General features: G+C 40.3%; 5 protein-coding genes across 9 annotated transcripts in view; 4 read left to right on the forward strand and 1 right to left on the reverse strand.

Annotated features, from left to right (window-relative positions):
- LOC149109742 (uncharacterized) overlaps positions 1 to 22,568 on the forward strand; it is a 34,314-nt gene extending 11,746 nt beyond the window's left edge. Inside the window, exons 4-13 of one of the 3 annotated variants that reach the window (XM_089294018.1) lie at positions 1,317 to 1,405; positions 2,047 to 2,118; positions 2,857 to 3,054; positions 6,081 to 6,356; positions 7,700 to 7,855; positions 8,812 to 8,886; positions 9,150 to 9,236; positions 12,832 to 12,921; positions 13,489 to 13,602; positions 14,509 to 22,568. In XM_089294018.1, coding sequence (XP_089150144.1) covers positions 2,997 to 3,054; positions 6,081 to 6,356; positions 7,700 to 7,855; positions 8,812 to 8,886; positions 9,150 to 9,236; positions 12,832 to 12,921; positions 13,489 to 13,602; positions 14,509 to 16,775 — 3,123 coding nt within the window. In that variant the 5' untranslated portion in view covers positions 1,317 to 1,405; positions 2,047 to 2,118; positions 2,857 to 2,996 and the 3' untranslated portion in view covers positions 16,776 to 22,568. The remainder of the gene's footprint in view (positions 1 to 1,316; positions 1,406 to 2,046; positions 2,119 to 2,856; positions 3,055 to 6,080; positions 6,357 to 7,699; positions 7,856 to 8,811; positions 8,887 to 9,149; positions 9,237 to 12,831; positions 12,922 to 13,488; positions 13,603 to 14,508) is intronic. The other 2 variants (XM_089294019.1, XM_089294020.1) reach the window with 2 other exon arrangements.
- Positions 1 to 27,959, forward strand: part of LOC149109743 (uncharacterized) — a 73,554-nt gene that overhangs the window by 11,746 nt on the left and 33,849 nt on the right. The window lies entirely within an intron of this gene.
- Positions 10,546 to 12,479, forward strand: LOC149109746 (uncharacterized; the record flags this gene model as incomplete). Its single annotated transcript, XM_089293740.1, has 2 exons — positions 10,546 to 11,100; positions 12,020 to 12,479. Coding segments are annotated over 2 exons (987 nt in total), but the record flags the coding sequence as incomplete, so codon positions are not given.
- On the forward strand, positions 20,810 to 22,568 carry LOC149109747 (uncharacterized). The gene is made up of 2 exons (XM_089294053.1): positions 20,810 to 20,999; positions 21,783 to 22,568. The coding sequence occupies exons 1-2, from the start codon at positions 20,810 to 20,812 to the stop codon at positions 21,986 to 21,988; spliced, it is 396 nt and encodes a 131-aa protein (XP_089150179.1). The 3' UTR covers positions 21,989 to 22,568.
- LOC149109748 (uncharacterized) lies at positions 24,745 to 27,220 on the reverse strand. The gene is made up of 2 exons (XM_089294666.1): positions 25,612 to 27,220; positions 24,745 to 25,577 (listed from the first exon to the last, which is right to left on the reverse strand). The coding sequence occupies exons 1-2, from the start codon at positions 27,213 to 27,215 to the stop codon at positions 24,899 to 24,901; spliced, it is 2,283 nt and encodes a 760-aa protein (XP_089150792.1). The 5' UTR covers positions 27,216 to 27,220; the 3' UTR covers positions 24,745 to 24,898.

Below are 27,959 nucleotides of genomic sequence, written 5' to 3' on the forward strand. Positions count from 1 at the left end.
ACTAGTTCCTTGCAAAAGCATAAACTAAACATGAGTGACGCACTTTAGAAAGTTTGATAAACAATTATTTCATCGAGGAAAGAGTATTTTACAGTATGAAAGACCGATTTGTTTCAAATAAATCCTGAGATATTTTTTCAACAAAATATAGTTAACTACAGCAGTAACAGTAAAACATTACACTTGGAAACCATTAGAAAGTCGAACAACGCTAACTTTAGCTCTCGGATGTAGTCCGGCAAACTATACAGTTAATGCTTGTAGTAAGTAGTGTTATCTTTGAAGTTCATAATGTGCTAGTTATATAATAAAATAATTATAATGTTTTCAAATGTCAGCAAGCTGTATTCCTGTTTATTTCGGAGCCCAGGGGATTTTTGTTAACATATGCACACAATAAATTGCAGAATAACTTTCTTCTTCATGAATATTGATTGTATTTGGGTAATGTCCTCTCAAATGTTATTGCTTTTACTTTAACAGATCGTAGCATTTAATTGTGTGTTAGAAAGTTTGACAACGGCACTGCACTTGTTTCTTGACAAATTATCTTTTCCTTTGAAATAGTTTATGCCTGTCAGCATGTTCATTAAAAGTAATTTGCATTGCTGGAGGCTCTCTTGGTTTTACTTAAAGTGCCTATGAAGTAAAAAATAATTGCTGCTTATTTGAAAGGCTTTTCAAAGTAAAGAAGAATGGCATTTTCCTTTTCAGAATATCTTTTTGCGTCTTAGGGATATTCACATTTTTGTATTATGCAGATGAGGAAAGTGATGACATCATAGGTGGTTCTACTCAAACAGCACAACACTTAATCAAGAATAACTCTAGAAATATTAAAGCAGTGTTCTTCAAACTTGGCACGAGAAATGTACATCACTAAAGAAACATAATGACACCCGTCATGCCATTGCCATGACAACAATTATGCCACTGGTTCTGTTTTAATTAAGACTAAATTCCCAGATTTTATCTTAAACAAGGATCATCCACTCCCAACAATCTAATGGGGAGAGTTAAAACAACATGGGAACCATGTGTGTTCTGAGCAAGACCCTCTGTCCCACTTTAAAAGGCTGCAAATGGGGATATTTGGTTTTTCACAGGAAGAGACTGAAGCCAAGAGTGTTGCCATGGCAACAACATAGCAGGTGCCATTCTGTTTGATTTGTGATGTACATTGCTGGTGCCAAGTTTGAAGAACACTGCTTTAATATTTCCAGAGTTATTCTCGATTAAGTGTTGTGCTGTTTTAATAGAGCAAGTGTTTTATATGTTACCTAAGAGATTTAAGAGCCAACCTGTTGTTTCTACAGTTGTTACTCCTTGGTGACTGACTAACACATAGCCATTTTCAACCCTGAGAATTCAAAACAACTGCGCAACTACAGAACTTCTCTGTAAGGTAAGAAAAATCAATTATGGAAACAATTATAATATGTGTGATTTAAACAGGTTATATTAAGCAGTGTTTGTCTGCCTATGTATGGGTCTAAAACAGCAAAGTTGGATGTTGTTTTACTCACTTGCTTTTGACAATTTGTTGGAGAAAACAATTTGTCGAAAACTTGATTTGCTATGCTTGTTAACTGGCCAATGAAATAATCCTGTTTTGTGATTATGTATAAGTGTGACTTTATGTTCACCGAGAGAGTTCTAGCTGTTTCAGTGAGCCTGAAGCAACAACTGAGCAACAACAGTAGCTAATCACTGTAGTGCGCCGAAGGCTTAAGATATCAACAGAGTCAAGCAGTAATTATCACGCACATTTGAAAGAATATAACTTGCAAAATGTGATATTCACTGAACACTACGAAATATGCACCTTACTTCAGATGATTTAAAGCCTCGGAGAGAAATCGAATTGCCCAGTTGAAATGAATATTTGTTCTTTAATGGACTGATAGTTGTAAAACAACTGATCCAGTGGATTTCATTTTCACATGACTTTTCTTGTTGTAGAAATACTAAACCAAAGATGGCCAATTAAGTATGCGTAAATGATAGACAACCTATTTATTTCTACTGTTGTATTAACTCCTTCAGGTGACTGACTGATACTGTGTCATTTCCAACAGATTTTAAAAAATTAACTCCACGACTTCACAACTTCTCTAGGTAAGAAAATTGTGAAAACAAAAATTCTCATATCACATGGCATGTATTTAGTAGTTTGTGTGATTATTACGGTAGGTTTCATTTAGGAGTGTTTGTCTGCATTATGTTAATTGGTCTAAAACAACAAAGGTGGAAAGCTTTTAACTCAATTTGGATACCTTTTTTAACAAAGTTGTGTTTTTGATGCAGTACTCTCTGACTTTCGCTATATTCAACACAGTTCTAAGCTATTTTTAATGAGACAATTACAAGACTAAGCAAAGGCATTTTAAAGCTTCACTGTTTAAGCACAGAAAGCTTTTAAACACTGACGATATAAACAGACCAGCAGTTGTCAAGTGTATTTGAAAGACTGTAACTTGCAAAATGCGATAGAAAGAGTTTGTAACTAATCTCCCTATTTAGACTTCATTACACAACGAATGTATCCGGACAGACATGAGAAGAAAAATTGCAGCTCAAGCTTTTTATGTACATTTGTGGTGTATTATCGGTGATCAGTCATGGTCACTGCAGGCTTAAAGGATTCGGTGTTCACTAGTACTTGTGCATTACATCCTCCTTATCATGCCTGTTTGCCAGACAATTGTATGTTGAATCTTCAGCTTTGCCTTAAACCCATTATTATCATGTTTGTTTTAAAGCTCCATGCTTAAATGTTACAGGCAAATGAGGTTTATTTACTTGTTTTTCTTATTCTTAATGGTCTATATACTTTTATTGGTGACATTGGGACAGGTCAAGTTGATGTGAGGTCTTTGAAGTTGACACGAGAAGAAGGACAGCGTTTCCTGAAAGATGGTGCATAAATAACTTTCAGTTTGTTCAACGACTTCATTAGCACTTCTGATCAATTGTATACCTGCGCAGCTGTAGACATGGATGAAATTTGTCCTCTCCAATCCTCAATGGAAGCTGTACCTGGAACAAGTACATGTAAGTATGAATTTGTATTATTTTTAATTAATGTTTGTTCATAATAGTTGTTTTAGATTTTATTGGGGGTCTGAGTGGCCACCAAGGAGAGTCACACGTAGTAATATGCACAAGGAGTTGGAAGGGAAAGAGGTATTTCAAGTAAGATTTCCACATGTCCCCAACAGAAAAAAATTATTCAATTATTTAAAGGGACAGTATCATGAGCTGCACATCAGTGTGAAATTGATTTTTCATATTGGCTAAAATATTTGCTTTTAGAGGGTATTTTTAATGTAAATTGTTTTATTTTGTAGCGAAGGGAAAGCAGATTTGTCAAAACTAAGTTTTTTCTAGGTCTGTTTGAGTTTTTTAAAAATAACTTATAATGACGGGCCGTGTTTCTGACCTATCGGATCGCGGCGTGATCAAGACAGGTTCCTAAATTTACCAGTGCTAACCGACTCATGTAAGTAATTTTTTTCTCCACTATACAGATTTCTAAGTTAAATGCGCCATTTGAAAGCTAGCCATGAATGTTAATTTCTCAGTACGTAATGATTCAGCAGCCATGATACATTAAACAGCTAAAAAATCATGCTGTATTTCATCCTACTTTCCATTGAATTATAACACAATCCATTTATCTGTCAACTTCACAGGGCTAACCACCTCGTGTAAAGAATTTTTTCTCCATAACATCTTTGAAAATTGCGAAGTTAATTTACCCCATTTGAAAGCTAACTTAGTGCAGATTCCGCAGTATGTTAAGATTTAGAGGCGAATTGATACAATAAATAACCAAAAACGCATGCTGTCTTAAACCAAAATTGCCATCAAATTCCAACATGATCCACGCATCTTTCCAACGTTAGTTTAATTAATAAATACTTGTTTTCACGTTCAATTCGTCGGTAGAAAGCTAAGTGAATGCAGGTTCTTAAGAAATTTATGATTTTTTTGGTAAAGATGCACTGAGTAGCTCAACTGGCCAAGGTACATTTACTGCATAGTCTCCACTTGTGGACACCATTTTGAATTTTGCATATGAGATTGAGAATTAATCATTGTTGGACGTTTTCAAACTCTGGATTGAAAGCTCGCATATGCACAACTTACTGATACCGTCCCTTTTAATTTCTTTTAAGTTCATTTCTTTGTTAATATTAAATATACATGAAAAAATTACTCGATTCTGACTGGCTGAGAGCAGTGCAGTTCAAGTGTAAAACCAGTGCAAAAGGTGTAACACCAGTGTAAATTACACATCGTAATTCTGGATAATGATTGGCTGAAAGACAATAGGAAATTTTCTAAGCAAATGATATCATGTAAAATGATGATGAATATTTTGTGTGGAAACTTTGAAAGAGAAAAAATGATTTTCAGAAAGATCTTCCGTCACTTACTCCACGCGAATTTTTTCATGTTTATATTATTACTAAGTAATCATACGGTTTTTCTCGTTCAATTTGGAATTAATTTGCACTTGTGAGTTTTTCAAAAGGCTGAAATTGCACTCGCCGAGACGGCTAGTGGAATTTCAGCTTTTTGAAAAACTCACAAGTGCAAATTAATTCCAAATTGAACTTGAAACCGTATGATTACGTATACTAGCTTAGTGGTACTGTAGTTTCTTATTGAGGTTTTCAAATTACCTTGCAATTGAGAGTCAAGCAAGATATCCTGCCATTGCAATAGGCCCTTAATGCAGCTGAAATCGCATGACCACATTTTCCCTGAAAAAAAAAAATCTATATTATGGACTGTAAATTTCAGATTGCCAGAAATGGAATAGTCTAGAAAGAGCATATCAAAAATAACAAAGTGGCCAAGTTTGAGGCCCCTGGAATTAAAGAGTATTTAAAGTTTATATGACTGTTCGAATTTTCAAAAGGATTTAGAGGATTTGTATGGAAAATGTTGCTGGAGAGCAAGGCCTTTCTCTCCAACAGCTTTTTCCATACAAATCTTCAGACCATTATAAAATCTCAATCTCTCTTGACAGGGCCCTCAAACTTGGCCATTTTGATATTTTCGACATGCTTTTTCCATTTCTGGCATTTGTTCAGTGATATAGCCTGTAATTTTGTGAAAAATAGGTCACACTGATGGCTTAGCTGCAAAGGGCCTACCATGTAAATTGATCCAAAGATAGAAATACGTCAGAACCAATGTGTTACAGTTAACAATGCTTAAGTTATTTAAAGGTTGAAACATTTTTGTTTTTGTTTCTATTTTATTTATATTAATAGTTAAATTAAATGTTGTTGCATGATGTGGATGTTGTTCAGCGTTTAGGTTATTATACTTTAGGAACCTAAGGTGTTATTAATATTAAAGTTAGGACTGATACTGGACTGACAAATTCCGCTTAGCTAAAAAGCGTCCTTGCAGAAAGCCCACTATTAAGATAACATGAATATACATTAATTTATAAACAAGTAAACAAAAAAAATATGAACTAGTTAAAGTGTAAGCACACAAAATTAAAATGATTGCTTACAATAAAAGATATAAAAATATAACATAGTCAATAATTTCTGACTAAATTCATAAATCTAAGAGAAAGTGAAATCAACCTTTTCTTGACTTTTCTCCTTTGGCTAGCTCATGGTTTTGTGTTGGTTGTGTGGCTTGTTTCAGTAATTTCGTTTTGGTTGTTTCGGTGGTTTCATCTGGGAGGTTGTGATTTGTTGCTTTAAGCCAATATTGGACTTGGAAGAGAAGCTCACAAGTCAACTTGATGAAAATGTTTACATATGTAAAAATAAACTTTCACCTACTAATTTTAAAGTTGTGATAGCTTAAACATGGTACCGTTTGTTGTCATGGCAACTAATTCTGACATCACAAAGATTTTGTTTTCTTCTTCAGCCAAATATATATATTCAGGTTTTCCTAGTTAAATTCTGTAAAAACACTGAGGTAGCTGTGTGATGATAAAAATATTTAATCACTTGAAATAGGTCAAAACCTTAATTTTAAGTATTGAGAGCAACAACAGCAGTTCAGCTATAAATTTGAACCATTATTTCTCTTTGTAGTAAGAGATGGCACACCCACAGATTATGAATTAGAAGTACTGGGTGATAAAATTGTAAACTGGAAACCACTTGGGCGTCGCCTTGGGCTCAGTGATCCACAGCTTGAACAAATAAATCAAGCTCACAACCAACTGTCTGAAAAGGTATACCACATGTTAAAGCACTGGAAACAAGGACAAGATTCTTCAGCAGCAACCTACAAGGCCTTGTGTGATTCATTAAGACACGAACTTGTACAGCGCAATGACTTGGCAGAGCAGTTTTGTTACATCAATGGTAAGTATTTTCCACAATGTTTATAAATACTGTTCCAGTAGTCTAAAGGTTTTAGTGTGACGTACTCCAAGATCAAGAAGTCTGGATGGGGTTATTGTCGTGTTCTTAGGCAACAAAATTTGCTCTTACAGCACCTCTCTTCATCCAGGTGCAAATTAAAGGTTAATTGACAGGGTATTATATGCAAGGCACCAATAAACAATTTTTTTCATGTCACTAATCAAGTTTCCCTTAAGGTTACTATTTTCAGTGACAACTTAATTTGAAGGAATTTATCAGTTGCATGAAAATTTAGTAGTTCAAGTCAAGATGTCACTCACTTGCAGTGTAATATACCTGCCAACTTTTTTCCTGTTGTCTCATAGGCATGAAATTTTAACTTGTGAGTGCCAGGATTTTCGAAGATAACTCAAATACTTCTCAAGATGTCCAAAGATTTCAATTACTTTTCAAAGGTTTTCCTGTCTGAGTCACACTGACGTGTTTCACCAAAGATTACACCGTTGCCAGTACAAAGTAACATTCCTTTAAAGAAAATGGCTACTTTAAATGGGCAGTGCTATAAATAGTAACCTAAAATTGAAGTTTTAAAAATATTTAAAAAATACCCTACTTAACTTAGCCTTTTGCCCTTTTGTAAGATGGGTAATTTTATGCCCCTCCCCCTCCCTGGTCCCTCAATAGTTACCTAACCTAAATCGCATGTTAAGCATTCATACTTGTCTACTTAAGTGATTAAATCAATTGTTTTTCATGATATCATATAGCACGTAAATGCCACATTTGAAAATTTCTATCATCTTGGATTTAAAACTTTGTTCTGAGAACTGTCAGAACAGCTCCAAAATTGGTTTCAATAACATCAGAGGAAATGTAAAGAATTTTAGAAACAAGACAAATAATTGATGATTGAAGTAAGGATTTTGGGATAAATCCTTCTCCATGTCATTAATAATTCTTTAAGTTTGAACAAGGAAATCATGACCAGATGGTGTTTGGATTAAATTAGCATAGATTTTTGCAGTTTTAGAATGGAACCCTGCCTCACAGCCACCCCATTAATACAGCCACCTCTGTATTGTGTCCACTTTAAAGTGGCCTGAACAGAAGCTCTGAGTCAGTCATTTTCTTATTTAAAGAACCCCTCATACGGGGTTTTATGGCCTGTTGTTGACTGGATTAATGGGGTTCGATGTTTTCCTTGACTTCGTCCCAGGGAACATCAAGATTCTCGGTAAAACAAACCTATCCATTACCATTGGGACCAGTAAGTATATAATATCCACTGGAACCCATTTAGACCATTAGGTTCCTTTGATGATTCATTTTGTATATCTTTATAGAGCCTTTCGCCATTCAGCAGCCCACTGGTGCAGCACCAGCAGGAAGAGTAACAGCAGAAGTCTCTGGTGCCACTGCAAGTACACATGACAGTGGAGATTCCACTGGAGCGAGAAGTACTCTTAAACGGAAACATTCGGATCCAGATCCTGAACGAGGTATGTAATATATACTAGTTATGCAGTGTTTTTGAATGGTATACCATGGAATATCCCACGAGTCACTTGTGTTTTCTTGGTATAAACACGAGTCTTATAATTAAGACGAGCGTGTAATATACCAAGAAAATACAAGCTACATTAGTCTTAAGGCGAGTGTGTAATATACCAAGAAAATACAAGCTACATTAGTGGGATGTTCCATGGTATACCAGGAGAGAGGGCGTTGCATAACTATTTTATACCACGCCATTGAAAATACAGTGGCCAACACAATCAATGTGACATATGCGCGGCGCATGATGGGAAGGTTAAATTGGTTACCGTCAAATATACCACAGCTTTCCTGTATCCTGTTTGGCTCTATTTTCTATGGCATTGTGCAAATAGATTTAGCTAAGCCTTATGTGTAAAAGCAGAGCTCCATTATAACTTGATAGTAATCAGTTACTCAAAACAATAATGGCTCTGTCAATTCCAAGCCCGCCCATGCCACACCCCTCCGGGAGGCATTTGGCAAGTTGTAGGTCCCCACCATGGGGGCATTTGATCGCAAAGGGTTGCCTGGGGATGGGGAATTTGACAATTTAGTCAAGTACAGAGAGTTTTTAATCATTGGTACTTTTTAAAAACAAAAGCTGGCTGCTTTCTCTTCATCCAGGTGTTAACTGACAGGGTAAAGCAAGGCACCAATAAACAATTCTTTCAATGTCACTAATCAAGTTTCTCTTAAGGTTACTTACAGGCTATGCCAAAAGTAAGAAAATTAAATTGATAATAATCTCCTGGCAGCTTATCTGTCTCCTGTATGATGATCGCTTTAAATACTAAGCAATGTTTTCAACAGTTCTGAAAATAAAGGAAACGAAAAAATAAAGTTATGGTTAAACTGAACGTGAGTGCAAAGAGCAACTTGCATAAGGTTGAAAATAAAACTGACTTTTGTACCACCGCAGAAAACCTCAAAAAGACACTCGACCAAAATTCAATGCGAAATCAAGTGAAAAAGTTTGAATCACTCCTAGATGAAGGTAAGTAGACGTCAATTGAGATATTTGGAGGTATAGAGATTCTATCATTAAGCAAGAAAAAACTGTAACTTAAGCAGTGAACCGCAACTAATACATTAAGAGACAAACGGAAAAAAGGACGGGATGACTGTTCAGCAACTAATTTTGGTAATTATTGCATGTTCAAACTGGCAGAATTTTGATAATTTCCAACGTCGATATTTGTCAATTTATATTTTGACATAACTATAGCAGTAATAGCGAAAGCTGATGTTAATTTTCAGACAAACTTCAACAGATGAAAAGTGAGATGGCGAACATGAGTGAGAAGTTAGACACTTTGGTAGCACAAAGAGAGACCGAGGATGAAGGTCAGTTCTGCTTTTGCACAGTAAGAGAACAGCTTATCCAGCGAAAGGCTAGCCTGTGTCACAGCCGCCCTCTCTCTTTCTGAGAGGGAGGCTGTTATACAGGCTAGCAAGAGACACATTTCTGACGAAAGTGAGAAAGGAAATAATTTGGCTTAAACTCAACTTTAAGCGAGTCTTATAACTATTATTGTAATGTTGTGTAGATGAAGGTATTTCATGGGCTTATGAAGGAATTTGTCTGCTCTGAAAGATTATGAAGGCTGATTTTCTGTCAATCACTCACTCCACCAGCACTCGTTTTGGTGGACTCTCTATTACCCGCTTTATTTACATGTTTCGTGATCTTTCATGACATGAAGACAAGATCGTGCTGTACTTAAGCTCCATTCTGATTGTCTTGGTAAAACATGACTCAGAGGCAGAATTGCTTCCACGGTACAATCAACCTCTATACCTGACAATAATTTGACAAAAGACGAACAACAAGCACTGAAACGAATGCAAAACGACACCAACATTGTTATACTACTAGCCGACAAAGGACGTGTCACTGTTGTTATGGAGAAGGCTGACTACTTCGACAAAATGGACGCGCTTCTAAATTTAAATCTAAATATTATTTCGTCGGCAACATCTAGAGGGCATCACGCCAACTCTGAAACATTGAAATGGTAATAAAAACTAAAAACTAAAAATTAAACACTTGTCAACGACAAACAAACTTACGAGGAACCTAAACGCGACCCGACGTCAGGACTTCAACGTAAACTTAACAGCAAAATACTTACGCTTAAAAAGACTGACGCTATTAACACTCGACGCTACTATCGACTGAGGTGCTCAGTACCACAACCACCGAAACTTTTCGGACTACTGAAACTGCACAAACCTGGTATACCTATGCGACCTATCGTGTCATTCTGTGGGTCCCCTACGTATCAACTGTCTAAGTACGTGACGACCATACTGCAATCCCTTACTAACAAATCAAGACGCAAACTACAATCTACGGAGAACTTTATTGACGCTATTAGGACAGTACAGATACTTGACGACTACAAACTTGTGTATTTTGATGCGAAATCACTGTTCACCAGTATTCCACTTCAAGTGGCATTTAATACAGTGTACCGAGACCGCCATACAACAATCTATCGTTAAATTACCATTAATGACAGAAGACATCGTGGACTCACTGAACCTTTGCCTTACATCGACTAGTACTTTTAGTACAACGGTAAACACTACAAACAGTCGCATGGAACAGTTATGGGGTCGCCTGTTTCTGTTGTTGTCGTAGAAGTTGTGATGCCAACACGTGGAGGAACGCGCCCTTACAACTTGCCGACAAACGACACCGCTTTGGTTAGGCCACGTTGACGACACTTTTACCGCCGTTCACAAAGACGAAATTGACGCTTTTCACGACCACCTAAACGAACAGAACGCCGACATCCAGTTTACTAGAGAAATCGAAGAAAATGGAAAACTTCCTTTTCTAGACTGTTTGGTAAACCGCGACAACAACGGACTGCGAACGACAGTGTACAGAAAACCGACGCATACCGATAGATTACTTGACGAATCATCATACAACCCGACTTCACACAAAGCCACGACTATAAAGACTTTGACGAGACGAGCGCAACTAGTTTGTAACACACCGGACAGCTTACGTGACGAAAACAGATACCTTGAACGTGTTCACAAAAACAACCACAACGCTGACTTTATTAGACGAAACATTTACCGACCTACTGAAGCTGACGCAACGAACAGGAACCCAACACCTGTTACTACAGTGACTAAACCTTACATTAAGGGCACTTCTGAGACCATCTCACGGATCCTACAGCCCTACAACATCCGTGTAGCCCACAAACCTACAACTACGTTACGATCACACAAACAGCTTACTAAGCCTCGCGCCGCCATGTTTGTTTTGATTTTTGTAAACGTTAAATATCGCGCGCTATCTCGCGAACCCTCGAATGATCGTGTGATGCCTCATGCTGAAGCGCGTGCTAGAGCCCAGGTGTCTCCCGGAAATATTACTGTTTTGAGCCACCTTAAACTCAACTTTGACCGATTCGTAATACCTCTTACTAACCGAGTTCGAGGGCCGTACTGTAAGTTACGGACCGAGTTTTTCCCCAATCGATAGGCAAAGTTTCACAAAAATCTCAGTGCAGGTTCTATTTCAGCGGAATGAAAGGGGAAAACGAGGATCCGTAACTTACAGTACGGACCGAGAAAACGAGGTTAGTAAGATATTTATTATATCTCTACTGTGTGTCTGACGGGCTCGGGAACGACTTCTATTCACGCGGAACGGCTTCATATTTCTGACGCACCTCGAAAGCAAAACGACTCAATTTGAAATCATTGTTAAGTGACTCTTAAGTTGTTAGCAGGTTTCAATACACACTTTTAGAAGTAAAAGAAAGTTTTAAACTTTTGCTTGCTAAAAAAGTTAAGAACACTTGGCGATAAATCACGAAACATTTTGGCAACAAAAACAGCTTTAAATTTTAGCGGGCCGTACAGGAGAATACGGTCCGCTAAATTGACCAATCACAGCGCGCGTCCTAACTGAGAGAAATAATAATAATTGTTATTGCAATGTTGTGAATGGAGGTATTTCATGGGCTTATGAATGAATTTGTCTGTTCTGAAAGATTATGAAGATTGATAACAGGAACTCAACACCTGTTACTAGAGTGACTATACCTTACATTAGGGGCACTTCTGAGACCATCTCACGGATCCTACAGCCCTACAACATCCGTGTAGCCCACAAACCTACAACTACGTTACGACACTTACTGACCAACGCTAAAGACAGGGACAAATCCAGCAACCGACAGGGAGCGGTTTACAAGATCAAATGCTCCGACTGCCAGGCTTCCTACATTGGCGAGACTGGCAGAAACCTTAACACAAGACTGACTGAACACAAACGAGCCAGGAGAAATCGTGATGCCAACAATCACATTGCTGTACATCATCAACTGACAAACCACAACATTGACTGGGACTCTGCTCGGTGCTTAACCTACGGTACAAACTATTTTCAACGACTGACTCTGGAAAGCTACTACACTAACCCAGAACAAATGCCTCTTAATAGATGTCAACAACTACCAGCGCCTTATAAAAGACTGATCCACGAGGGAAACGAAACCGACAAACGGACTTCTAACAGACCGACTTAATTTGACTAACAATAGACGGACCAAAAACCGACCAATTTGACTAACAATAGACAGATCGAAACCGACCAATGACTGACGACAAACTTTACACCAATACCATCATGGCTAAACTGACCAATTACGTTCAACAGACCAGACTCCTAACATCGTCGACTGACAAACACTATTCACTTGACTCTGAAGATGATTTCCGCTCAGGTTGTAGAGACGTCAGTCACCAACAACAGTTCTTTTCAGTACTACCCTCACCCGGACGATTACACCATACGATCTACTGATACTCCTGGGTTCAAACCATTTACTACATGACTCTCTTGTTTGTATGGATTGACTTGATTGTATATTTCAACTCAAGCTAATGTACAACGCTTTAATCTCAGACAATACGAGAGATGATTTCAAGGAGATGACAAGGGACATGCGAACCATCATTGAAAAACTGAAAAGTCAAGTGACATTAGGAGAAGAAGGTATAGATTTTGTATGGCGATTTTATTGATCCTCTCGAAAAAGTGAAACAAGTTGATCATGTGTAGAACTGCATGGAGCTTTTTTTTTGTTGGAATGAAAGAAAAATGAAGTGATAACACGTATATTTACTCAAGATGGAAAACCGATATTCTTACCCATATATGCCAGGTTTTATCATTTGGTGGTGATTGATACCTTCGAACTAACGTGCGGAAAGAAATTATCTATCATCCAAATCAACGTCCGTCTTAATTTTTCCCCCAACTCTGATTTATTACCGCACCATTAAAAAAACTAGGAAATAGGAGAAAGAAAGTGACAACTCAACCCTAGTCCTTTGTTTCCTGTGTCACTTCTATTTGCGTCATATCGTCATTTCATGGCGTGGTATTTGTTTAAGTTTAAATAAAACAGTAGTTGTCGCAAATTATATTTTAGATTGTGATATTTATAACGTGTATTGTAACTATACAAACTACTCTTTGAATAAAATAACACCGAGGAATATGTTGCTGGTTACATAAAGGTGTGAATTAAGGTGTAAAAGACTGCATGTTTATTCTTAGGAAACAGCGGAGACAACCTTGAGCAGTTGAAAGAGGAAATTGCAGACATCAAAGAAAAGTTGGACAGTTTAATGAACCCACTTCCTCTGGATGAAAAGAAACAGAACATGGAAGGTAAGATCTACTTTTTCAGCGGGAGCGGGCCAGACAATTGGACAGCTGTTGTGGTTCTCGTTCGGCTCAGGGTTGTGTATGTGTAACTTTCTGTTAAGAGGATAAAGGATGCATTAAGTTATTCGAGTTATCGCTTTAGTTCTATATTACACTTATGAGCCCCACTGTTTTGCTGGTTTTTTGGGACGGGGTGGTTATCAATCTGCTTATAGAAAATGTTACCTGACCAGTGACAGTAGTTGTTTGTTTTGGTATCACCATCGCCCTGAAGTAAGTCAAAACTAAAAACTGTTGTTGTGATAGAAATTTCTTTGAATTATAAAAGATCTTCTATCTTCTGCTTTTCGGTTTTCGTTTTACCAAATTATTTTCATATATTTGCATATAAAAATGTCAGGAGGCTTGAAAGACTTCCTAACGTTTGGTGCGAAACGACAAAAGAAAAAACAGTCTTAAAAGTTTCGATCTTTATTTTGCAAATTAAGGCTGTGTTGCGCTGTTCTTTATAGTGAAGGTGGCCTAAGATTTTCAACTGAAACTGGCAATATTCTGCTCTTTCTCCCTGAAAACTAGAACCTCAATTTTTGAAATCAGAAACATATCAGAAAATTTCTTTAACAAAATTAAAAAAAAACTAGTAATAGATATTTCTCTTGTAAATGTCCCAAAATAGATAATGCTGAATATGTCTCTTGAATATGGAAAATATCGAGATAGAAATTAACAGATATATTACAAAAATTATAAATTAAAAATTAGTTCCCGTTTCCTTCTTTTATCTATGTCGTATTGATTGTTTGCATTTTTGCCTTAACTTAAGAAATAGATTTTAGGTTTTAGGTCGCCTTATTTTATCTGTCTGGACAGAAAAGTTACTTGAAGTAACTCCTATTTGATTACTTCTAGATGGTTTTGATTCAGCTGAGATTATCGACGCAATTCGCCAACTGTACATAGGCCGCGAGGGATGGCTCGCACCGTTTCCTTGGTGTGAAGAGTTTCACTTTCATCTTGATAGTATTTTTACCAGACTCAAAGTGGTCAGCAGGGAAAAAACAAGAGGAACAGTGACAGACAGCATCGTCAACATGTCTGGGATCTTTAAACCACACGAAGAATGTCCACAACCAAGAATAGTGTTAATTGAAGGAAAGCCTGGCATGGGGAAAACCACTTACTGCAAGAAGATGGTATATGACTGGGCTACAGGAAAACAAGAAGCAGAAGATTACTTTCCAAGGTTCGAAACAGTGTTGCTGCTGAAGTGTCGTGATATGAAGTCTAACCTATGGGAGGCCATTGATGATCAACTTCTCCCTCGAGATTTTGAAGAAGACGTTAGAGAGAGATTCTTCAACTTCATCCGCCAGAATCAGTCCAACGTTTTGCTTGTACTTGATGGATTGGATGAGGTTCCCACTAGTAAATTGCCAGTGTTCAAAGAAATCATTCAGGGTCGCAGAGAACTTCGAAAGTGTCGCGTGGTTGCTACGGCACGGCACGAGGCTGGGATTAAGTTACGAATACACTGTGACACCCTGCTGCAAATTGAAGGATTTACCTACGAAGACGCAAGAGAGTTTATCCTCAAGTACTTTAAAAACATGAAGAATTTGGCCGAGAAGCTCCTGTCCAAGTTAAGACGAGATGAAAACCTGAGAGACATGGCGGCAAATCCTCTTAACACTGTGCTCCTTTGCCTCATTTGTGAAGAATTTGAAGGCATTTTCCCAGAAAGTAGGACCCAGCTGTACGTGGGAATCATAGAATGTATCCTAAGAAGATACAGAAACAAGAAAGGATTACCAGAAACCAATGAGGACCTCGTCGAAGTATACGACGCTCAACTGAAACATCTTGGCCAGATAGCTTTGAATGGTTTGCTTGGAGACAACTTGGACTTTGAGGAAAGTGAGCTTAAAAGTCATACAGATGAATTACCTGGATTCGGATTTTTGTCAGTTCAGACCGGAGGCAGTAAACTAAGACCCCGTCGACACTACAGTTTTCTACACAAGAGTTTTCAAGAATGCTTCGCGGCAATCTATCTGTGTAGCCAGCTTCTCAATAAAGAAATCAGTGTCGACGAGTTAGCTGCTGATAGAAGATACCTTAAAGAGCTTAAAGAGGTCCTTTCATTTACGTGTGGTATGGTAGCGGCACGTTGCGAGGAAACAGCAGAAGCCCTTATCAAGAGTATAACGGTTCAAGTGAATGACGAAGAATGCTTTCATACCTTGCTTGGGTTCATTTCCAAATGTAGAAGAGGAGACAGCAGTTTTCATCTTAAAATGGCACGTGTTTCTGGCTCATTTCTCAAATTTCAAAGTCTTGATCTCGTATATCGATTGCCTAGTGAGGGTGACGTTGGTCTTCTAGCTGAAGCACTCAAAGTAAATTCAACGCTGACAGTGTTGAATTTGTATCGCAATGGCATTGGTGATCAAGGTGCGACTGGTCTTGCTGAAGCACTCAAAGTAAATTCAACGCTGACAGTGTTGAATTTGTATCGCAGTGGCATTGGTGATCAAGGTGCTACTGGTCTTGCTGAAGCACTCAAAGTAAATTCAACGCTGACAGTGTTGAATTTGTATCACAATCACATTGGTGATCAAGGTGCTACTGGTCTTGCTGAAGCACTCAAAGTAAATTCAACGCTGACAGTGTTGAATTTGTATCACAATCACATTGGTGATCAAGGTGCTACTGGTCTTGCTGAAGCACTCAAAGTAAATTCAACGCTGACAGTGTTGAATTTGTATGGCAATGGCATTGGTGATCAAGGTGCTACTGGTCTTGCTGAAGCACTCAAAGTAAATTCAACGCTGACAGTGTTGAATTTGTATCACAATCACATTGGTGATCAAGGTGCTACTGGTCTTGCTGAAGCGCTCAAAGTAAATTCAACGCTGACAAAGTTGAATTTGGATTACAATGACATTGGTGCTCAAGGTGCTACTGGTCTCGCTGAAGCACTCAAAGTAAATTCAACGCTGACAGAGTTGAATTTGAATGGCAATGGCATTGGTGATCAAGGTGCTACTGGTCTTGCTGAAGCCCTCAAAGTAAATTCAACGCTGACATGGTTGGGTTTGTGTGCCAATAACATCGGTGAAATGGTATGCATTGTACTCAGGCGCTTGCAACATTATGATCGTTTCATCCTCGTTTAGTAAACAATCGTCAGATGATGAAGACTTGCTTGTTGTTCTGAGTGAAAACAGCTATGGCTGTCTTTTTTAATCAAGTTTTTTTTACGTATTATAACTGATGTAAATAGATGGGTTGTTTTCATTATCGGGTTTTTTTCTGATGTGTACTGCATTACTGATAATTTCATTTCAAGTTCTTTTTGATTGTCATTGTCCAATGTTATACGAGTCCGTCGTATTTTTTCTATCAGTATATATCACCTCTTTATCTTAAGTGGCGTGGGAACTGTATAATAAAAAAAATTCTACTACGTTCAAGACCTTGAAAGCATGTCATATTGATTGTATCGTCAAGTGAATATTTTATGCGCCATGAATGGATATGTGTGGACATTGCTTCATTATGTCACGAATTATATGCTAAACATTTCCAGCGAATGAGATTAAGGTGATGGATTCCTTGGCTGTCGTGTGCTCTTATTGGGTGAGATCACGATCGGGAAAACATAACAATTTTCCTGGACAATTCTGTCCAAGGTGGAAAGGCGCAGTGAGGTCAACCCTATGTGAAGTACCAAAGAAACACATAAAAAGGATCTGGATTACAAAGAACAAGCTACAAGTGGCCCTGAAACCAAAGGAGCTAGGAGAGAAGACTTCCCAATCCTTCTTTCGTACCGTCTAAAGGGGTCGTGATAGCCTGGGTGCGTATTGATAATCGGTTCTCTGCGACGGTGGGATTCGGCGGTAACACAATTAAATTGTCAGATCTCAAGGAACTAATGGTTCAGGGAGTTCGCATGCGCGCCATTCAATCAAGAGGGTTATAAGGGAGCTGTGAAATATCTTACGCAAGAAGTACGGCCATTCAGACTCCTGAAAGTAGCGGGAACTTATCTAATCAATCTTCTCGAGATGCCGGCAATAATGGAGAGAAACGTGGCCTTATAAAACTGGTCTTATAAAACGCTATTATGTTATTGTAGAGTAGTTTCGTCGATGCAAGCTCGGATCTTGTGATTAGCGTCCGTGGCCCTTCGCGGAATTTACTGGAAGGTGAACGTAAGTGGACAGATACAAATGCGATGGTTAAAGCAGGTGACAAAAGTAACGGCCCTTAGCGTTCTACACTTCCAAATGATCGTAATTTCACTGGCAGGATCAACTTGTCAACGATTGCATCTATTTGTTAGCACCGGGGACATGTTTCTTCAGACTGTGATCAAGTTTCCACTCATGCTGAACGTAAGGCATTTCTGGCGGGCAAAAAGGTTGTGTTTTAAGAGGATAGTGGGTCAGCATAGCGTTAACAAATGTCCTCGTAAGTTCTCATGTCGTGTTTATCGTGGGAGACATCATACTTCCCTTTACCATCAATCCTAGGAACCTTCATCCGCTAGTCATGGTTGACGTCAATGGTCAGAAAAGTCCGTGCTCTCCTCTGAGGCGGGGCGAGTCACTCTTTAATGCCGTCTAGGTTGATTTCACTCAGTTGCGCGCAGTCAAAAACATAACGCGTCGCGTGGCTCAGAACACGAACGCTACTGGAGTACGACTTGTGCTTGCGAACGATTAGAAGAGACTTCGCGTTGAGCACGCGTGCCAGGGAAATTGACAGAAAGGAGATAATTATTGATGCTAGACAACCCTCATTATGTAGAGCGGTCGCGAATTGCCAATAAATCTCATCTGTTAGGAGTCAAGTCAGGAGATCAGTGATTGGAAGACCCTCTATCGGTGTCACATCATCCTACCTGCAAACGGTACGCGCAGATCCCTACACGAAAGCGCGCGCTGCGCGTCGTTAAGAACCTGTTTCTGAATTTACCTGTTTGGCTGGGCTCTTATTGCATTAGGATCAAAACTGTATGGGTACTGGCTTTCTAGCAGTGAATTCGATCAGCAATTATGAGCATCTATGCGCTCTAAATCTTCAGGGGTTGGTAGATACTCTCGCTCGTGATCAACAAGGAGTCCAGAAAGAGTTTCGCTTGCAACTGGCACGACATCGTCAAGAAGGCTGGTATCCAAATTACTCAGCATGGAAAAGCTATCGGGATGCGATTAAATAATCCGTGATTAGCTTAATGAAGACGTGGTTGAGTCGACAGCCCACCGAGAGAGTTCTACATGCCCCTTTGAGCATTTCATCAGGGAAACAGCACAGCCTGCTGATATGTGTGCAGTCTATGACTGCACTATGCGGGAGGAAAGAAAACGCCCTCTCCGAATGATTGCCTTGCGCTGGACTCGCCCTCAAGAACAAGATTCACCACGTCTCGGTTCTTGCTAGATTTCATTCGGTTGCGTTTGCTGGTAACATGAAAAAGACATCCCTGCGAGCGCGCGTTAGGGAGGGTGAGCCTGATGTTCTGCGATAAACTGGTTGTGGGATTTGCACTCCACAGAATTCGAAATACAGATCTTGAGGTTCACCAGAGCTCTTTCTGGTCTCACTCCTTCTCCTTTTCTGCTGAGAGGTGCAATTTTCTCTAGTGGCATTTTTGCAGTTGCATAAATAGCAATCTTAGGCACTGGAGCTGGAAGAAAGCACTCGAGAGGATTTTAGCGACAGCGAAGCCGCCTTAGCTAAGTAGCCGTTAGGCACTGAAGCTTCCAGAGACGGGAGTTTTTGGCCTTACAAACGCCAGGTAGTCTGTAAAGGTGTTCCATTCGTTTCCTCACGAAAATGCAGAACTGATGAAAAGGAGGATTCTAGGAATGCGAGGTCGCACCTATGAATTCCTCGGTCTGGTTTGCCACACATGTCTACAGGGAACTTCTTCTCTTGAAATGCTTGTGAGCTGAAACAACAAAAAGCCTGGGACGCTCCTCTACCTCATTAAGTTACAGCAAAATAAAGCGATAGGAGACTAACCTGCTCGTGAACATGGTGGTAGCGGGCACGCTAGCGTCCTATCAGCGCAGTAGACCTCAATGTCTTCGGAGACCCAAATGGGTGTGATATCGCCGCAGCAGTTTACGCCTCTACTTATCAAGATTCTTGGAAAACATGTGGTGTGTTAATTGTCAAAAAGCCGTGAAGACTCAAAATAACGTGGCGAAGAACTGCAGGAAAAGAGCGGGCTTCAACTCCTCTCTCTGGGAGAGAGTCTCAAAAGGAGCCATAGGACTGGACAAGGTGGAGGAATACTGTGCAGGCTTTCTGCGTGACATGGTGCAGGACACATGGCTGTAAGGTTAAGTCTGCATATGAGCCAAGTAGCCCATCAGGCCGGAGCTTATCCCGGTTTCTGCAGCACGAAGCGGCTACAAGTATTTCTACTGCCTTTGGATGAGATGTTAGTCCATCCCAGGCTTATCCTCCAGCATTAAATTCGCCGGTACTCATTTATATACCTGGGTGGAGAAAGGCAGTGTGAAATCGAAGTTTCTTGCCCAAGAACACAACGCAATGTCCCCGGTCAGGGTTCAATACCGGAGACAAGCGCACTAACCATAAGGTAACCGCATACGCGTGACATGACGCGAAAAGGACAGGTAATGATAATCACAAAAGCATGTCTTGCACGCGAGGAAAATCAAGGAACATACGATTGATGAGTGGAGACATGTACCTTCTCATCAGAATACTGCTTATCTCAGCAGGCGTGGGGATTCCGTAACCGCTGCAGCATTTTGGTGGAGTAGACCCGAGTGGCTACTGCTACAGTGCGTGGCGGCCACACCCTGTGACTAGAACCAGTAGAGAATGCAAAGTCGAGTCCAAAATAGTACACGAGGTGATAGTAGCAGCTACGATGGACTGGCAACCAGATGAATATGACCATTCACTTGAACAGCATGATCTGCCAAAGGCCCTTCGAGTCTGCGCCTGGATCGCATGGTTTATACATAATTCCTGCCAGGTGCTGTGGAAACGCTGGACTTGTGAGTACGCCACAACTGCACCGGAGTCTGCGGGCCAAAAACCCTGAGGATCGGTGATGTAGTCAATCTGTGTGAAGACGAAAGCAATCGTGGCAAGTGGCTCATTGGGATGGCAGTGCACCTGTTCAATGGTCGTGATGGAGTCATGCGTTTCGTGAAACCCCATGCAGGGAAATCTTTCTTTGAGAGACCCGTCCAGCCCTTCTGCCACTAAAGCTATCGTGCAACAGTCCCACAAGAACTCAACAGTGGTCAGATCTGAACCCGGACGCACCACCTTCTCGACCGAGATGAGACGCGCGCCGAAGTTGCTGGTTGACCGCGCTTCCAGGATGCTATGCGAGATGTGGAGAGGTAGGAACTTAATTTACGCTCATGGAAATTAATTTAGCAGAGAACTTTTATTATAGGAATACCAAGTGTCTGTTCTCGGGTTATCGTTTGATGTTGTGATTAAGTGTTCTAAACGACATCAGTTTCTTGCAGAAATCACGTGGGGAGGGTGTCGGGACTGGACAAAGGACCTCGTTTACGTTTAAGAGCGTGACATCCCAGTGATTGTCTTGTCAAGAAACTTGATTTTTTTATTTTAACAGTGCGTGATGAGTGGTCAAGAGAAAATGTGTGTAGGCATTGGTTCATTTTGTCACATATTATCTTATAAACATTTTCAGCGAGAGAGGTTTTCTATATTTGAGGCGTGGTAGATAATTATAAGGGTGCTGGATTCCTTGGCTATGCCATAATTGTGAGAGATTACGTGCGGTTGTGATTCTCAAGGAATGAAATCTAGAAACTCTGGGTCTGTCCTATGCTCCCGCAATTAAATGACTAAGAAATAAAATAGTCATGCCCTGAAAGCTTGAGAAAATTCAAGTTTTTTTTTTGGGGGGGGGGGAGGGGAGGGGTTATGATAATTAGAAAATGTGAAAGAGGCTTTTTTGGACATTGCTGTGAAGACGTGGATTTCATTCTATTGGTAAAACAAATCTTATACCTCCTTCTATCCCTCCCCCATCATCAACATCGGAGTTTAGCTTCGGCAAACGTGGATGGCATGGATGACTAAAACAAACCAACATTGGGAGGGGAGGGGTATATTTGTGAGATTTGCATATTTCAGTTATTATCTCATAGAAGCAGAGAAGACAAACGTTATTTCTCAGTGGCCTGCCCTGCGTACAAGTCTACTAAGGCAGAAGATTATCAACCCAAATAAGGCGTTTACCAACCTCCTTGCTTCAAGCCTACATGACGTCAGGGACTGTCTTATTTTACTGGACTTGATTCTCACTTTGTCTCCCTCAGCAGCAAAGTATGAGAGAGGATCACTTAAAGAGTAATCTGCGAACAACTTTGATTCAGAGCACCCTGTAAGAAGACGCTCTTTAGACAGCACATGAAAGCGTACAATCCAAACTAAGCCATCAGTAACTAGTGTTGTGGAGCGAAGACAAAGAGGCACATTCTGTAGATATTCATATTGACTTTTAACAATCTGAAACTTTCAGTAGATTTGTCGTAAGGAACTCTATCATGTTAGCAGTGCAAGCAAAGAACTGAAATGTTTTTCTAGCTCTACTGTTCGGTTGTTTTTGTTGAAACCATTGATCATGAAAGCCTTCGTGATATCAAATTACTGCGCTTTACATCACAAGGTTAGGCCCTAGGTGCCACAGGGCATTCCGGGATTGAGTTAGTGAGTGACATCACAAGGTTACGGTATTTAGAATTCTCGTTTTGATCTAATTCAAGAGAAGTTAAGTCGACATTTTCTGTAGTCAAATTAACTTCGATTAAGTTGTAACTGCAACTTCTAATGTTCCCGTGTAAAATCGAGCGTTTCTGTTACAATGTTTAGGGTTGAAGTTGTAAAGAAATTCATATTCAAGTTCAAATTATTACAAAGAATTATAGTTCATATATTTGTCTGGTATCTTTAATTGTGTATTGTTCATAACTTGATAAGTTTGTATGTATTTTACCAGCAAATTTAATGCTTTGGGCATAGTTAATAGAGGGGACCCATTCCCCTCTATTAACTACACTTAGGGTAACCCTTTAGAGGACTCGTATCCCATCCAAGGTGGGGTGGGGAAATACTCTTAATCACTTCATGTTACAGAAACTAGGGATATGCGCCGACCTGATGGCCTCTGTATCCTAACGCAAAAAGTGAAAAGGTGCTTTTATTTCATCTAATCAGAAGCGATCTGGCTTTCGCGCGTTTTCCCGCGCTGGGCACGTGTTGCATAATTTATGCCTTCAGTGGGGGACTTGTTGAATTATGAACGAAGATTCATAGAGCCAGCTACCATTTAAATAGTTCTTGTAGGAACTCGGGCTCGTAATGTAATTGTAAAATAGGAACACATGTAGAAGTTTGGAAGAACAGGAATGAACAACCGATTTTTTTCCTACATCTGTTTCGAGTTCTCCCTAACTCTCCCAAGGTTTTTAATTGTTAAGATATAAATTTGTTTTCGCCTGCGCTGGCCATTAAACCGGCTCCTGAAAATTGAGGTAGAAAAAAATTCGGCGAGCTAAGCCACCCATGGGTGTCCGAGATTTTCCTTTAATGGGCTTTTCATCCCCAGACCGCTCGCACTAGACCCTGCTCGGCTCGCTCCGTGCGCGTGTTTCTGTATTCGGCTTTTCCACCAGTCGACATCGTATTAAAAGCAGAAACTCAAATAATGAAAGATTTTGTTAAGGTACTCGGAGTTGTGATTCAACATCCAACACTGTAGCGCAACATTCACTGATAGCACGAGCAGCGATAAAAATGTAGATACCCTAAAAATATTTTTTTAAAAAAGGAAGTATTCTTTACAAGAGTTCAAGTAAACGAATACTATGACGCGCTGGGAAAGTGCATTTCTGAAACGTTTAAACGATATAGAGCAAATCATCATTCCAATAAAGCGCGCTCTACGAACGATTTTTGTTTTGAACGTTATTGGAAAATTCTGTTAGAGATCTTTCCATTGAACGCCTGAGCTAGTCAAGCTCCAGTTTGGTACATAAAAAGATAGGATGTACTGAGAACCAATCAGGATCGAGAATTTGGTTTTATTCAAATTACTTAAGCTTTTACTTTGTTGCAAGTGCTTGATGGAAAAAAGACCTTTTCCGTCAATACCCATCCGTACACAGATGCACACGCCCAACCAATGTTGAAACAGGCTTTATCGATGCTGTCACGTGGTTACAACACTGGAAAGAGGGACGGGGGGAGGGTTGAAAGATGAGAAGTGTAGTAAGTACAGATAATTACACTTGAAATGAGAAGTACACGAGAATAGGGTTGGCACCGGCTACGTCAACTTCGCCTGCAGTTTACCGTCTTAAATGGTTAGTGCCCCCTAATTATTCGAAACATAACTTCCTTTTCCAATCATCGACAGACTCTCAAAGAATGAACAAAAACAAAGTTTTGGGAAGTTCAAAATTTCCCAATTTTTCTACCCACGCGGCATCACTGTCAAGTCACTGGAAGTTCGGTCGCTAAATGATTGTCTCATGGTTAGTGCGCAGGACTCCGGATCGAGCGGTTCGGGTTCAAGCCGTAGCCATTGTGGTGTGTTCTTGGGCGAGGCACTTCACTCTCACAGTGCCTCTCTCCACCCACGGGTTTAAATGGGTACCGGTCAATTCAATGCTGAGGGTAACCCTGCGATGGACTTGTATTCCATCTATGGGGGAGAAGAAATATTCCTAGTCGCTTCATTCTACAGAAACCGGAGATAAGTACTGGCCTGATTGACCAGTTGGCTCGTATGCAGACTTTACCCGTACTTGAAGTAACGTTACCGGTTGAATAGATTTGCCTTGTAGACCCAGGAACACAATTTTTGGCGGAGTAAGTTGCATATCAGCGTTTTATTTGTGATATTTTTTACTGGTAGACTTTGGAGCCATATTCAAGAACGAAGACCACTTTTTTCAGAGTAAGGGTGGTCTTTCGGACATTGTATCTCCGCACCGAATTCCCTGACGCCCATATTTGTTTACATTTCTAACAAGAGTAACTCAATCACCGTGTGGTGTCTTGGAAGATTTTCGCGCAAACGCTCTTGAACAAGTACTAAACTTTAGCTCTCTTTAAACTGAGAACATAACCGTTTTATTACGTTAGATTGGTAAAAATACGACAGCCGATTTAGCTACTAGAAAGTGGCATCCATTGAAAGACTACTACACTTTCGTAACTTTACGTTAGTCATTATTTTGAACTTGAAATTACGTAAAAGTCAAACAAAACTTCCCATGGTCGAGCCATGATTGAAAAACGATCTTGTGGGTGAAAACGGGTTTGTCATTGAACCAAAAGAAAGCTGGCTGCTTGAAAAAGGCTCTAAACTAAATGGAGCCTGTCCCTGGAATGCAATCCCAGGCGCTGAGTTTGATCCCAATGAGAAACTTGAGCCAGCATTACTGACTGCATAAAACGAAGATGTAATACTGTCCACCGAATGTTTTAGAAAGCTGGTAGATGGAACAGAAACATTGTTTGTTGAATTTACAGCTTGCCCTGTTCCTTGCTGTGGTGTTACGCCATCTGTTTGCCGTCTGGCGGAGTTATGAGTTACGAATGTGAACTGCGAAGCTGCAGAATTTGGCGGGGACATTCTGTAAGCACTGTTTCCTGTAGGCCCGCTAAAGAGCATCGCTGACTGACTACTGGGGGCAGTTGCCTTCTGTTCTACAAGATCTGGCATGGCTGCAAGCGCGCGCAATGGGTTGTTTGTGCTAGCATCATGGCTGACATTCGACTTAACAGAGTGAAGTAAGTTTGGATTCACAGACACCATAGCGGTGCTGTTGTAGTTTGCATCTGAGCGCGACGAGATGAGATTATCAATGGCATAGGAAAGACTTGAGTTCAAATCACTAGAGCCGATTAGAGACTCGGCAGAGAAATCCGAGTAAGTAGTGTTGGTGTTGGTGTTGCTGCAAATCTGACGACGTTTGTGTTTGCTCCATGCTCTGAGGTAAACCAGCTAAAGATGCAATACTGTGGGAAAGGCGTGGTATCTGGCCAGCCTGACTCATTCCTATACTAGAAACTTGTACAGTTGGTTTACCACAATCTACTCGAGTTGGCATGGTATTAGCTGGAACTGACACCTGAGTGGTAATACCTGGGATCAGAGAATTGACGTTAAAAGTCTGTATTGTCATTATCTCCGGTTGAGGCTGACAAATACTAATAGTTCCTGGTGGTTCCTGGGAGCCGCAAGTGCTCGCTCTCTTTGCCATCCTGGTGTTGTCTCTCACAGTTAAGTGTGCTGCTCCACGTTTGTTTGAGGCCGAGGTCGCTTTATTTTCTAACAAAGGTTTGTTTTGGGAATTTCTATTCGTGTTTTGAGTTCGGCTTGTATTAACCGCCGATTTTTTCTGACCCTTGTTGGCAGGCCCTGCTTTTTTCGCTTTACAACCCCCTTGGTTTTTGCTCGCATCTGTCGGCGCCTTTGGACGAGGAGTACTCTCGTTGTTCTGACTAATTTTGGACACAGTTATACTCTGGTTTGGAGTAGCAGTCACATAGAATGCCGGCAAGCTGGTGCTCTGTGTCACAACAGTGTTGCTGACTCCAGCTGCAGCGTGTTGATTACCCAGGCTGTTTGGCACTGGCACAGCGACAAGAGGAGTTGACATCTGAACTGCAGTGGGAACAGCAGCACATGAGCTAATCACAGCTGGTTGGAGGTTCAGGATAGCGGCAGAGTTATGCCCCGTTACAGGAGCAACAAGTGGGACAGCATTCACCACACTTATTGGCGAAATTGATGTACCAGGTTGTAGTGCAACTTTCATGATGGCTGCTACACTGTGTCTTGAGTAGCCTGCTTGAGACTGCAACACTTGAGAAGCAGAGCTGACTGGCGTGCTAACAGTCTGTAACGGCTGCTGTGTTACAGAGCAGGGCACGTTATTTCCAAACTGTACGACAGGGGGATTAAAGGATGGATTAGGATTCGACAAACTGCTAATGTTTCCCTGTGGCTGGTTTAATTCAAGTTGGCCAAGGTTGTTTGCACTATTCTGCACGACAGATGTTGTTGGAAGTTGAACCGTTGGACATGTAACTGGAGTAAAAACAGACGCTGTGCTACTTGCTACAGAAATTGGATTAGTTGTTATAATAAAAGGGGCCACATAAGCAATTGATTCTCTCTTCGATTGCTCCTTCGCGACAGAAGCCGAAGTGATTGGCAAATGATTAAGCACAGCAGTGGTTGCAGTAGTGGGCTGAGTCGCACTACTGATCACTGTTGTTTGGCTGGTAACCTGTGGTGGTCTCGACGCAGTTGTCACTGCTGCAGTTGGTGATTCCCTTGATTTTGGGACCTCTGTCGTCGTCATAGCAATAGCATCATCAGGTGTATCTGTGTCGACTGTCCCAGATGAGGTAGAATCTGTTGTTGTTGTTGTTGTTGTGGGGATTTTTCTTGGAATAGCTATGCTATTTTTCTTTAATAAATCTCTCAACAGCTTGTTTTCTTTAGTAGTCGTTCCAAGTCGAGTTTTCAATAGCTGAACTTCTTGAGCTAGAAGAGAAAACATTTATGGGTAAACAATAAACAACATCACAGGCAAAGATGACAAGGAGTTTTGAGCTCAATGGACATATGGGGGTGCTTACAAGAGCAATGAAGGAGGCACAGTGGCCTCATGGTTAGTGCGTTTGTCTCCAAATCGAGCTATCCGGCTTTGAGCCCGGCCGGGAACATTGCATTGTGTTTTTGGGCCAGACACTTTACTCTCTCAGCATCTCTCTCCACCCAGGTATATAAATGAGTACCAGCGTATTTAATGCTGGTGGTGACCCTGTGATGGACTAGCATCCCATCCAGGGAGGAGTGGAAATAGTCTTAGTCGCTTCATGCTAAAGAACTCAGGAGAAGCTGTGGTATACAGACTTAAGCTTACAAGAGAAATGGGAAGCTTACTGGAAGAGCAGAAAGATAATTATTTGAAACAGTGGCCACGACGAATATTTTAAGGAAATGCACTATACAACTTCAAGGAGAGATTGGAAGTTCGGCGACGTTTCTTCTGGGTGCAAGAACTCGCTTCTGGAGAGTTATACGCTTCTACAATCGTTTGCTTCACTGGACACTTCATGGGGCTGACTACCGTGACGTTTTCTTCGGGTTATTCAAAATTCTTCTTGGAAAATTTTAAATGCAATTTAAGGTTGATTCAGTCGAATTGCGACATAAAATGTATGTTCCGAGCTCGTATTCGGGATACTTGAGTTTGAAAACTAGCATCTTGACGAATTATCACCAAACAAAAAACTCACGG

Source organism: Orbicella faveolata, unplaced genomic scaffold, assembly GCF_042242905.1.
Source record: "Orbicella faveolata isolate gen_17 unplaced genomic scaffold, um_ofav_v1 contig_25, whole genome shotgun sequence".
In the NCBI taxonomy this organism is placed as follows: domain Eukaryota; kingdom Metazoa; phylum Cnidaria; class Anthozoa; order Scleractinia; family Merulinidae; genus Orbicella; species Orbicella faveolata.